The 14,173-nt window shown below is 38.7% G+C and overlaps 1 protein-coding gene across 1 annotated transcript in view; it reads right to left on the bottom strand.

Annotated features, from left to right (window-relative positions):
* LOC104074138 (arginine-glutamic acid dipeptide repeats protein-like) overlaps positions 1-12,014 on the bottom strand; it is a gene marked incomplete at its 3' end in the record, with an annotated part of 97,445 nt that extends 85,431 nt beyond the window's left edge. The window contains exon 1 of the mRNA XM_009574162.1: positions 11,690-12,014. Within this exon, the coding sequence (XP_009572457.1) occupies positions 11,690-12,014 (325 nt within the window). The remainder of the gene's footprint in view (positions 1-11,689) is intronic.
* Positions 12,015-14,173: the final 2,159 nt, after the last annotated feature.

Genomic DNA, 14,173 nt, shown 5'->3' on the forward strand with positions numbered 1-14,173 from the left:
CAATGTGCTAGAGCCCTGTTCTGCAATAAATGGTTCAACCAATTTACTGTGTTCATTTGAAACTCACAGGAGTATTCCTGATGCCTAGACTATAGTTTTTATTTGGCAAATGATTTTATTATAAACTGGTATCATAGCAAATCCATTTCCTTTAAAGGGTTTTGCTGCTGTTTAATGGACTGTCAGTATAATTTAGATTTCATCTATTTAAACTCATTCAAGCCTGGCTCCTGATTGTACAATAAATGGAACATATTTCTATTCAACAAAATTAATGACAGCTAATTGTAGTCTGCAGTTCCCAATTTTATAAAAGCAACTGTTCCGCAGTTGAGGCACCCAGCTACATGATTTCCCACACCAATTATTTTTCTGCACTTTTCATGCGTGTCCACAACACTACACAGTTGTTCTTGCAATCTGCATTCAGACATACTTTGTTAGCAATTTTGATACAAACCAAACATTTTCTTACAGAAAGTAGCGTTACCAAAAAAAGCCACAGTGAAAGCAAACATACTGCAGACGCTCAGCCACTAACTCACACTAGGGGATCCTCCTGACTTAGAATTGTTTTTCTTTTTCAATTGAATACATGAAACAGGAGGAGGGGTGGGAATAAGAGTGCAGGCCACTAAAAAAATTAATTAAATAACTGGTTAGGCTAAAAGCTCCTTCTTTAGCAACGGATAAGCTTTACTGCACGCATGCCAGTCAAAACAGTCTTTTCTGATCTTTTAAGGTGGCAGCAAACTTTTGCTAGAGGTGCAACATTCGCTCCAAACGCTTCTCACTGATATTTTACAAATGCCTACGTAGCCACCTGTCTTAAACCTGACCTGGATGCATTTCAATAACTCTTCATGGACACTCATTTCTAAAGTACTGTGGAAGACACAAAAGATGAGCAGCACCACAAATGTACCATATCGCTACATGACCTCACTTTTTTAGATATCCTTAACATTTTTCCCCTATTAAAAAAAATCCTTAATGTGCAAATTACAACACACTTCAACAATGGCTACCGATAATTTCTCTGATACCTTAAATGCAAGCATTTATAATAAACCTTAAGAAACCAACAGAAGAAGTTGTCATGGTCTACATGAAATCAATTGAACAATCTCCACAATGTCTTTGAATAAAGCATGCAATTGGCCAATACACACAAAAACTTGAAGAGATTAAGGGATCAAGATTCTGTCTCTCGAGTAATACAGACTCTTTCTTCTCATGCACTTCCCATTCACTTCTGTTTCCCAAGTTTTGGTAATGAGTCAATGGTGACATCAGAAGAAATCAACAGTATACAGTTGGCCCACGAAGCTGTACTTAATGTGAAAACTGGCACCTTTACATGGCTTTGAGTTTAAGAAGTTCTTCCGTTGGACCATGCATAATTATAATTCCATGCTCTAGTAGGCAAAACAAGCACACCAAGAGGACTTGGAAGAGAAACCTCTTCTATTCCCAAGCCCACCACAAACACCAAATGGTTGCTTAACTTCTCTCCCTTAGCTACCCTTCTGATAATTAAAGTGCAACACACTACAATACCTCATCAAAATATGGATGGGCATTATTTGTGTAGCCCTCAACTAGAAAAAAATTACAGCCATTACTATTTCCGTAGTAATTGGCCCATCACTTCATCTTCCCGATTAGACAAATGGATAGACAGTAACCCATTTTATAAGTTGTTGGTGCGGCCCTGAACAGAAACACATGTTCAGAAGGGGAAAACTAAATGTGTCACTTGGGTGAGGATGATTTTCACAGAAGACTGTATTTCAAATACTGCAGTCTGTTGCCTCAAAGCCTGCTGTGATGCAAACACAGACACTCCCGTCAAGAAGGCTTATATGATATTCCCCCTATTGTCTGCTAATCCGATATTCACCTACCTGCAAATACCTAGCAGCACCAAAAAAAAAAAAATCTGTATTTAAAAAAAAAAAATCAATACTCATTTTCTGAAACAAAAAATATTTTCCTATTGTTTAAATTTGTAAGTAGCTCTGAGATGCCTTTTATACAGAACAAATTAGTGCAGAGCTGTAAAGCTGATCTTACAGCAAAAGTGTATTTACTTTGTTTCAACACTGGTATTTACCTTTTTTTCTTCATTTTAAAGCATAATGATCATGCTAGTATGCTAGCCAGCTGCTTAAATAAGAAATGCCCATTTCAGGAAGAAAAACAATGCTTTCCTCACTATTAAGAAAAGAGGAGTACAATCACCACAGTAAAGATACAAGCATAAATTTTCAAGCCGAAGAAAAATAAATATATGTCTACATTTAGCTGTATTTCTTTCCTAAAAAAAAACGATACAAATGAGAGTCTTAAATCTGCATTAGTCTTCATGTACATCTAGCCATTCCTTTTACAGCAGGGTTTCTGATCCTTTTTTGCTTCAAATATCTTTACTGCTTTTTGGTAAAAGCATCCCTTTGGAGTTTGAAGAAAAAAGACGACTAGATAGATCCATTCTTCCTGCCAATGCTGAAACAGAGCAAAAATATTTCCATTTGTAGCTCAGTCTCCTTGAGATGCTTCTTTAGCGCAACACATGCTCTGCTGTGTTTATACAAAACTATCTTTTTAGGACAAAAGGAAAACCAAATAGGTTGCCCAAAATTTATGATATTACAGAAAAAAATAATTCAATGATCAACTAGAAGATATCCAGTTACAGATATAAATACCTTACCAGTGTGGCCCATTAAGCAGTAAAATGAAAATGGAAATAACTTTCAAAGGAGAATTTATTTTCACCGATTCTTGACTTGTATTTACCCTCTTCCATTTTCTATTCCACTTGGAAACAAAAAAAAAAAGTCTCATTTTAACACACTCTCTTCACTTGGCCTGCTTACACGTAGCACTGAGTGTCAAACCTGTAGAGAAATATCTCCCTCCCCTATGAACTTTCTCCTCCATCCCCCCATGAATTATTCTACAAGGTATTTTCACGAAACCGGTATTCCACAATGAAGCAGCAAAGGTCAGTCCCAGGATCAAAATTCTGACAGATTAAGTTTCACTCCCTCCCTCCCCCAATTTATCAGAAAAATCTCCAGATAAAAGTTAAAGCAATCTTCTGGTGTAAAGAAGGCTGTGCTACGTGGGAAACCGTAGCATCATTCCCAGTACAGAAGCTAAAATGAGAGTTTAGTTTACTGCTTACACAGGTGTTGCCGTTACAACTGACCAAACACTCCTTTATCTAATGGTCAGTGAAAGACATGGCAACTTCCACAGAGTAAAAGTAAGAAAAAGGGCTGGTAAGTTCATACACCAGAAGTTCAAGCTATTTTAATTGAAATAAATTGAGGACAGGCCATGAACAATTACTGTGGCCACAAACTCCACATTCACTCCTTGAAAACCACTATTTCAAGGAATTCCTTCCCCTTAGTCCAATTTTTCCACAGTTGCTTCCCACTCACTGTGTTTTTATTTCAAAATTTCCATTTGCCTAATTTCATAATGGCATGCTGCACTCCCTGTAAAGTATTACTTTTTGCTTAGGTTACAATCTTTCTACATTCATCCTCTGCAAAAATAACGCCCTATGCAGCCTGCAAAACTGCTCATATCTGTGTTCCACAGTTACCTATGGTAGTTAAACCACCAATTTTCAACTGTAGCTGTTGTAGTCACACACACAAAAAATTAAGTCAATAAGGTGTTTATGTAAAGTTTCACATTCATCCTATAACAGCTCCAAAACACCACAGCTTTACAAGGTATTTTTATTTCGCATTACAAGCTTCTCAGGGAACATGTTAGGAAGTTCATCTAGTACACAGCATATGTTTACAGAATTCACGTAATCCATGGTACTTTTAGTAATACTTCATTATAGTAGTCAGCGGTAGTACAGCTCCTTCTGTTAGTGACCCATGTTTTGTTATGATGGAACACAGAGGGATGTCTCACAGATAAAGTATTGACAATAACCTTACAGAGAAAGTCTTATCTAACATTCTCACTTGCACAATTCATCTGTTACGAAAACGCTATCACGATTTCATGTAATAAACAAAGACAATATGAAAAACTACCTGTTAGACCAACGTTGGCTAAGCAGTGTCCCCAATCCCAGATACCCACCCCTCACCTCCTTAGTGCTGCTCTTCATGATTTATACACAAAAGCCAAACAAAGCCAGAGGAATCCATTTGCTAGATCAACCTTGATCTGCACTTAAGACTCCATCTGTCAAGCACCAACAGCTGTCCATACACAGAGCAATGCCTGCCACATCTAAGAGTAAATATGAACTCAGTAAATGCATCGTCTTTTTTTTTTTTTCCAGTTTGGCTTACGTTTACTGCTTACACTAACAGCATATACACAGAAAATTAGTTATATGCAATTAAGTAGTCGATGTATGCTGTCGTGTAGCCTTAATTATTTTCTACACTTAATATTATTCACCTACTCACCTGATCTTTAAAAACCATGCTTTTCATAAAATCTCAAATGCTGAGAATAAAAACTAATTACAACCGCTGCTATATCCAATAGTACAGAACAATAATAACACAAGTTTCAGTTGCATGTGGAAACAGTTCTCTACAGACTTCAATCAACTTCAAAGAAAATCCTTCTGTGATGCTTTTATGCATTTTTAAATGCTTTTATGCATTTTATTAACCATCCTGACACGTTTTAGGACAAACCTACTAATCCAGGCCTTTTCTCTATTTTTTTCCCCTTATTTTAATTAATAAAGGAGGAATGGGAAAGAATGCATTTGTTTCCACTGAAATAAAAGTCTTAAAGATAATCTCTTATTCCAAAAAAAGGTTGTTACGAGTTTTCCTCACCACTATTCACATACGCAGAAAGGTTGAAAACACAGTGGTCTAAGTGTGAAAAATAAGGGAACTCTTATAAATACATTAAGCAGCACAGCTCCTGAGGTTATTCCTATTTACAGTAGCTGAAAGTCTGTCACTGAATACCTGATTATTTCAATGATCTAGTATTACGATGGTAACAGACTTTCAAATGAAGAAGGAAATACAGAGTGCATCACATTAGAATACATGCTCAGTTCAACTATGAACGTTTGAGGGAAGAGAAGACCACACACGCAAAAATACGCATCTCCATGACAAACTTGGTCAATCCATGCAACATGGACAGAAAACAGTCTGGCCAAAGACCTCCTAAAATTAAAATGTACAGCTGAAAAAATAATTTCGTTGCATTTCTTCCTTCTGCCCAAGCAAAAATTTGAAATTTTAAAACTTCCCAGAAAAGAATTAATACCCCCCCTCCCCCCTCCTTTTTAGCAGCCTAAAAAACACTTGCCAGAACTTCAAGAAATTCACGTTCATATTATATGTATTTTTATATTTAACTCTGGCATGGCCACCTTCCTCAGCTGGTAAAACTGTCAGAATAAATAAAGGCAGCATCTAGAAGAAAGACAAACACATGGGTTAATGTCAAATACAAGTCAATCACTGTCAGAGCGTTAGCCAAATTCCTGCATTTTAATTTCACCAACATTCAACCCAAATACCAGTATACCGCTTATTAACAAAGTAAATAGAGGGAGGAAGCACTTTGGTTTGCTTTTTGTTTATATGTATTTTTTATAAAGCTAATGGAGTTTTCTAAATTAAAACAACCATTTCAGCGATTTCCTCAGTTCCAACAATGCAAAACATCTCAGCACAGTTATAATAAAGGGAACATTTAACAATTACAGCAAAAACTAAAGCTTAGAAATTTAGAAGTCCTAATATTTGCTTGCCAACCAAATTGACAGCGGATTTTAAGATAGCTAGAAGAAATCTCAGTCCGACTAGATCTTCGGTAAATATAACTCTGGTGCCACTGTGATTGGAACTCCACTGGCCACACTCCACAGGACACTGATGTCAGGCCTGCAGCTTCACACAAAAGATGACCCACCATCTTTTGTTATTTTCTCATTGTGATAGTGCAATAACCCAACACCTGCAGGCTTCAAATCCGAGCCACTGAAGACTGCCAACTATTTCCTAGCTTATGAAGTGCTGCCTTTGAAAAATGGCCACGTACTCTATAATCACAGAACGTATCGAAGTGAAAAGTATGTAAGATCTCACTTTGATACATTTGGTGACAACTGAGCAGCAGTATTTCACAACAGCGCATCTGACCTGCAAATTCAGTCTCTCTTTCCTTTTCTGATGCCTGTCCAGATAATAGCTTATGGGCTTATCCTGCCTCCTAAACAGCACTCGGGGACAGAAATCTAACAAAACTTTAAAGCGACATCAACCTATAAATCCAGAAAAGTTGGTACTCAACTCAAGCTATATTTTCCAGTAGCAATATCTCACTTTCATCCTAGTGACAGCGATTTTCCATACCTTTAAAAAAAAAAAAAAGCACCTAAACAAAAAGTCCAATAGCTGTCCCAAACAGCAATTGCCTAAAACATCTCGAAGTGGCAAAGAGACACATTCCTATGTTTTCATATACTAGGCTAGATGTTCCAGGATCCACATAAAGCTAATTCTGCCTCTTGCCCTGCACCACATCAAACCGCACTTTCCATATCTAACACTCTGCAACCTCTTCTTCCAGCTTCACACAGATCTTAACACACCTAGAACAAAGAGGCTCTCATGTAAGCTATTCCAAAGCAATTTGCTAGAAAACGATAAAGTCCTGTAATGCACTACCCTCCCTGCAGAAGCATTTCACCTTGTGTTACCCCATGTTGATTCCTCTTGCTGATGTGCTGTTTATATAGCTACTGATGTCACCGTAGAAACAGATCCTCATAAATCCTTTTAATTCCTGCAGATCCTTTTAAATGTTTCTACATAAGCAGAGCAAACAATATTGTCCTCATCTCCAGGTGACATATCAAGTTATCTGTTTTCCTGAGGCTCCAAATCAACTTAGACTTTCATCCACCAAAAAGTTTTTCCAGTCCAGCATTCCAGGTGCCACCATGATGACATTACAGCAGTCTGCTCAGTACCAACAATGTCCTCAGTATTAAGTTCTGTGGCTTTAATGCAGTAATACCCCTTCCCGACGTGTTGAACAGACAGAGCAAAAGGGGACAGGGACGATACAGCTTCCTCCAGCAAGAAAGGTATGCAAGAGTTCAGAGAACAAAAAGGAACAGGGCAATAAAAGTATCCACATAACCAGCTATTATTTTGATGCTGATATTTCTGCTATGTACTTTTTCAGGAATCTTAACCCATTTACTTCATAAGAGCAATTTATTGGGATATTGAAAAGAAAATCTTCACGTTCAAGGACAAGCTGAAGATAAAAAAGAAAAACACCTCCATACGTCAGGCCCTTGTAAGACTTCAAGCATGTTGTTGCCTTCCAGAACAGGGAGGGGAAAAAAGTTCTTTGGAACGATATCATCGCTGCCTTTTTCATTACATTGGCCAGAAATTTAAAGTTACTAACAGCGCTATTTGTTTTCCATCCCATAGCTTCCTCTTCCAGCTAGGGAAGTCATTCTCTTAACCAAGTATCAAAAGCAGGGCCTATACAAAAGCCACTGTACTACTCAGCAGTGTTTGGAGCAGCATGGCACTTGGAAAAAGCCTGGACAGCTGTTCCAAAAGCACCTTAGCCACTGAAGTCCAGTACAATACATTGATAGCCGTTTGACTGACAGCACTTCAGTACGTTCTTCTATACAGAAAATCGTACACGGAGACCAATTGGCTAACCCAAACAACAGATGTTATAGTTATAAAGTCTGGTTTGCACAGCAAAGTATTCAAATTTGCTTACAGTCTGACAATCAAAAAAGTAAAACTGCAAAAAACACACTATAAAACAAGACCACCAATTTCAGACTACACCCAGTTAGGAGCCATGTGTTAACCATATTGCATGTGCATACAAACTGAATGGGGAATCAACCCTTTCAAACCGTGCTGTATTTTGGCAAAAGCCAGTAGGATAGAAGGGAATCAATCTGCACTAGAAACGGAAGAAAATTCAGCATTAAATAATCTAACTGAATCTAAGGGGGGGGGGGAATATCTGTGTCTTGAGGCAACTATCTCATACTATTGTTACTTACGCTAAGGAAGCCTAAAAGCAAATCTGAATCCACACTGTACAATAAAAAATAATTCGTTACCATGACAGTCATTTTGACAAAAGCAAGGTAAGAACTGCAAGGAAAAAAAAAAAAGAAAAAACCCCACAGATTAGATTTGGAAGGAGGGAGGAGGTTGTGGAAACCGAGAGGACAGATGGGGAATTGGGCCAAAAAGCTTTTAGGATAGGCCTGTGTGATTTCCAAAGTAGAGAAGATTAATTGCATAGTGTTGTCTAAGCTCTACTCAATATATTTTAATACATGGGTTAAAGCTATGCATACATTCATTATATCTATGCAAATTAATAAGAACAGTATTTATATAGTAACAATACAGTGTAACCTTTCATTTGAAAAAATTCCAGTGATCTTTATTTATTTACAGTTTATTTGCTATTACTCAAATATAGCTGCTGAGCTCAGCACAGAAAAAAGTAATATTAAGTGTTGGATTAAGTACTATACAGCAATGGGGTAAACATAGAATGAGATTTTAACCAAGGACTTCATAGTAATAAAATGCAGACCTTTAACATTCATCCATATCAGATAAGAGTATTTAAGAGAAAGAATCAAACAAATGGAAAGGATTGCCTTTCCTTGAAGCCTAAAAGATGTAAGCTGAAGACAGCTATCTGTTCTGCACACACCTTTAACTTTCATCTTTCCAATCCTTGCTGTGCAAGTCTCATTAATTTAAACTCTCTTAATCCCTCTTAAATTTTATGTAATTTGTACCCTTAGCTACAAATACATCTCCCTATATGTAACCTAGCCATAAGACAGAAGCTAAGATTTTCTTCTGTAACAGATGCTAAAATTGCTTTAGAATATATTACGCACTGGAATGTGTATTCAAGATCTCACTCCTGTTAAGAAATTATGTTTTTAATAAAATTTAAAAATCAGTATAGTCAACTAAGGTTTCAGCTATGCTCATGGCCCTCCAACAGTGAGCTCGCCGATAACGTGCGCTCTCATTGCTCTCTGCGGTTTTCAAGACAGGAGACAGATGCAAGTTTAAAAAAAGCACAAAGAGCAAACAGAACAGAAAAGTTTCAATGCTAGGGTATGTCTCTTATGCTAATTACTACTAATAAAATGTAAAATTTAATAAGCAGATTTTTAAATTACAAAACAGGTCTAAAATGTCTCAATTATCACGAGGTCTATGGCTTTCCTTGTTCTTTCACTAGATAACCTCCTCCAGATGAGATACAACCACTTTCCCTCACCCCCTTTTCTTCAAACAGTGCAGAAAGATGGGCGAAGAGAAAATGAAGCAAGCTGCCTGCGGCCAGCACTGGTCTTAGTTGAGACTGGGCAGACCAGCTTTCCAATCCTTTACCGGATCATGCAACCTCTTCTGAACCCTGCCGAACAGCACTGATGTAAGGAGGAATGCTCCCCGAGCGGCCAGCTCCCCTACCGTTGGCCCTGCAACCACCATCCGCAAAATACATTTGACCAAGTACTCTGCTTGTTAGAGAAGCCTGTTCTCCCACGCTATCAACCACTTGTGCTCCATGAAGTGCCGTAAGGCCTGAGCGGTACTCGGCCAGCATTTACAGAGTGTTTGCTGCGTGCAGGTTCTCTGACCCATCCCCATGTGCTGTGACTGAGGCTTTACCTTGCATTTCAGTCCACAAATGGAGTCTCCCCCAGTGTGTAATTGCTGGCAAGTGAGTAGGTACAAGCCGTAACTGAAGCTCTGGCCAGTCTGCACATAAAGATGATTTCTCTTCTGAATGTATACTCTTGTGAAAAAATACAGCATAAACAATCTAAGCTCTCCCACCACTACCAGCATTTACAGGCTCTCTCCCCTCCTTTATCAATTATCTGGCAAAGGTGCAAACTCTGTATAACTACAGTACTGATTCCTACTTTCTGCAAATATCCCTCTAAGTCCTGCTACCTCAGAGGTACTCCAAGCACTGCACCTCCTGGAGAAAGAGTGCTAATACTTCTCCATCCTACTACAGGATAAAATTGAATCACAAAATGATTTTCCACCTTAATTTTAAGCAAAGTCTTTTTTGCAATAAAGCCAGTGTATCGCATTGTACTACTGGGCCCACACAACAGCTGTTCTTAACAGATTCTAAATTATTTTTCATCCTCTGACACTGAAAATAAGATTGCCACCAAAGCTGACGCTTTTGCAGGCTCCCTATTGCTACTGCTCAAGCAACAAACAATCACTCAGCTACAAGCCCTGACCAAGGGAAAAACATATCTTTTGAATGGTTTGAAATGATATTTGAAGCATTTCAATAGATAAGCTATTCTGACAAACATTGGTAGAGCTAAGTGAAAACAGACTCTACAACTTTCACACGGAATAACAAGTATGGAATGCAACACCTCCAAAACCAGCAGAATTTCAGCCCATCTTTATCTGCAGCTGATAATGCCCACACATACAACTAGCATTTTAGAGCTTTTACAGCAACTACAACTGGATAGAGCATTTAAAGCATTTACATCTGTACTCATACAATGAGATTTTAGTAGTTCAGATATACAGCACCTCATGGAAAAATCGGACAAGATTTTACCTCATTAGTTTCCATGGTTTGCAGTTTGAATCCATCTCTGTTTTGCGCCAGCAGTGTTATTACAGCGTACTGATCATTTTACAGAAAAGTAATATAAAACTACCAGAGCCCTTAAGCCAGTGCTTTGAACAGTGAAGCCAAACATAACTATTCCTTGTGGTGGAACAAACAACTGCAATCAACACTTTTAAAATGCTATGTAGATGAACACAGAAGTTTTTACTCAAAAATGAGGAATACAGCTAGCTGAATAATCTAATTTTCAAGTACAATCTCATTTTGAGGAAGAAGTTAGCTGGCAGCAGCCACGGGTTAGAGCTTGAAACCTTACGTAAGACCCTAAAAACCTTATGTGAACTCGGCAGTAAGAGGCACATCCAAGACATCCAGAGCACACTGCAGGCTTCTGCTTCTGTCCCCAAAACATCCCAGATACTTTCTGATACTGACACTGTCTGTTTTGACCAATAGTTAGCTGCTGCTAATTAGCTAGCTATGAACGAGGGGGGTGAAATCAATGGCATAGCAGGTATGAGATCTTAAGTCACTTGATTTATATTTCACAAACAGAAGACAGGAGAGGAGCTTTACAAAGAAATCATCGATTCACAGAAAAACTTGTCAGAAAGGTTGGAAGATATCTCTATATGCCACCTAGTCAAATCTCTAGCTCAGATGAGGTCTCATTTCAAAGTTGGAGCAAAGTGCTCAGTGCTTTATCCAATTTAGTTCTGAAATTCCCAGAGACAGATTCCATACGACACAGAGATAACGTAGTAGACAGAAAAAAGGGTGGCTCTTTTTCGAAGAGGAGCTAAGTTCATTCCCACCAATCAGATACTAGAAGATATAGTCAAAAGCTTTTGCATGCAGATCCATATTTGTCTCCAACAGAAATGGGGCAACCTGCCCCTAGGACAATCATAATTTAAATTAACAGCACATTCTGCTGTCTGCTGCAGCCAACTAACTGGTAGCTCTGGTGCACAATTACTTTCAAAGGAAACATAACATAAGAATTTCTTACCTCCAGGCCTGTATACAACATCATCCTCTGTGATAAAAGACGTTATTTCACCGTTGTCTGTTCTCTCATATCGGGACTTCTTCTTGGGTGGTTTCTTTTTGCTTTTCTTTGTGGATTCCTCTGTGGTGGCACTGTTGTTGTCATTGTCCTCATCTTCACTATGGTCACTTTCCGCATAATTCTTGGCTCCTCCTTCCAACGTACAGCTCCGTCGAGGACGCGAGTTCTCACTCTCCCTCACCTTGTCTCTCTTGTCTCGCTCCTTATCCCGGTCTCTATCCCTGTCCTTCTCTTTGTCTTTGTCTTTTTCTTTGTCCGCTGTCATGATTCGCCACGTGCCTTCTTCTGTCCTCTCACGGCTGGGCCTCCGTGAAAGGTAGACAGTGAGCCTGGGCTTCAGTCTTCTGAATTTCTCACTCAAATCCAGGAAAAATTCAACCACTCCAACAACCCCAGCGTTTTAAAAAGGTTCTTGAAGGGGCGGGGGGGGAGAAAGAGGGGAAAAGCCCATGTTAATATTCAAAATTCTTTCAATTTCTGAAAATAAAAATTAAAAACAAAGAAAACCCCACATCCTAAAGCAATTCAGTATGGAAACCACAAGACAGTAAAATACAAGGCGGTCTTTTGAAGCACTTGTAGAAATGATAACTTATGAAGTGTCTGTAAAATGTTTGAAGCTATCTCCATCCTCAAAAAGGTCTCACAACTCCTTAAAAAAATTCTTTTGTTCACTACAGAAACATAACTTCTTGGACGGGAAGTGCTCACTGAGAACACAAATTATTTTATATCTTAAGCTGAATAGGAAGCATGCAAGTGAAAAAAAAACATTTAGGAAGGGACAAGTGCAAGAAAGGAAGAAGCAAATGAAAAAGTTTAGCAAATGGCTGTGGTGTTTTACATCTCAACACCACTAGCAACGGATGCCCTACAAAGCTGGTAGAGTAAAGAATGCCATCTGCCACCCTCAGGGCAATCTGTTAGGAAGGCTTCCCCCTACCCTGCTTTTCCAAAAACAGAGCTAGCCTGTAATCCACAGATTACAGAAATGAATTAACTGAAACCAAACCAAACCACAGTAGTTACAAGTGCGCTAACAAAATCTGCTTTTCCATATATCAAAAATACAACCTTTTATGCTTGCTTTACCAATAACAGAACACATGGAGATGGTTTTTGTAACTCATCACCTTCACACATTCAGTTTCCTGCTGGGGAATAGGAAGGCAAGAGATAATCTTATGGTTTTACTTCCCTGTTCATTTAATTAATATAGTTAACATCAACTCTGAATGCAAGTTTAGATTTACAAAATTGGACTTGCTGTTACAAGAGTATTTGCAAGCTTGGACCTATGGGCCAGGATCCTCAGACCGCTACCAAGTGCACAGAGCAGTTGCCTACTGTCGTGGTTTAACCCCCGTGGGCAGCTAAGCACCACAGAGCCGCTCACTAACTCCCCTCCAGTACCCTGCAACTGGGGTCTGGATTAATTCCCCATGAGACACTATTAGCGTACCTCAGTCAAATGAAAGGTAAAGCATACTGGCCCTGTGCAGTTATATCCTTTATTCTTTTGACTCAAAATCAAGAGTTTCCTTAAAATGTCCTTTCTATTGGTCAAATGGAAATGATCTGGACTGACAGATTGCATGACACATCTCCGAGTGACAGCCAGCAGCACACACATTAGAATTTTTGGTACCTTCTCTGGAAAGGCTCTAGTGAATTTGCACCGACTGAAGTATTTCCAAGTGCCTTTTAACATTGCTCAATAGCAGCAGTTCTGAACAGTTACAGCTACTACTGAACGTTTTTTTTCTGTAAATACTCATGGAAGAAGCATATTTCAAGAACGGTGCATCCAACATACAAAGCTAAGTTACCTTTTTTCCCTAGTTCAGGATAAAGCTAAATTTACCCACATCCAATTAATAAGTTTTCAGGAAGCTACTGTTTGGTGCAACTTGAAATTAGTCCACTGTGTAGAATGCTATAGCATGAAAGTCAGGGACCTAAGAAGATTGAGTGTTCATGCATTAAGCATATGAAACCACATTAGAGAAGGAAAAAGACTATTTTTATTTTTAAGAAGTCAGCTGAGAAGTCAGTGATCCTGTGTATTTGAAATTTCTTCACTCTTACATGAATCTCAGACTACAATATTCTTGTCCCTGCTGACTACTACTTCCAGCAATGGAAACAGCCAAAGAGAGACAAATTGCTTTTGCTGATACAATTCAGGCAGTGGCTTGAATCTCTCAGGCATTTCCTGAATGAACCGATCATCCAGGTAGGAAATGATTCTATTTGCTTTCCTCCTTATAGCAGCTGCCATCATTCTGATAACACACAAGGGAAATCCAGCGCAGCTCCAGTAGAGAAGACTACAATGAACCTGTCAGTTGCCAGAGAAGTTGCAGATAACAGGGATAGCAATGGTCTACAGGGACTTAAATTTCTAGAGGTTAGGAAATTCCT

Source organism: Fulmarus glacialis, unplaced genomic scaffold (assembly GCF_000690835.1).
Source record: "Fulmarus glacialis isolate BGI_N327 unplaced genomic scaffold, ASM69083v1 scaffold3633, whole genome shotgun sequence".
Taxonomy (NCBI): Eukaryota; Metazoa; Chordata; class Aves; order Procellariiformes; family Procellariidae; genus Fulmarus; species Fulmarus glacialis.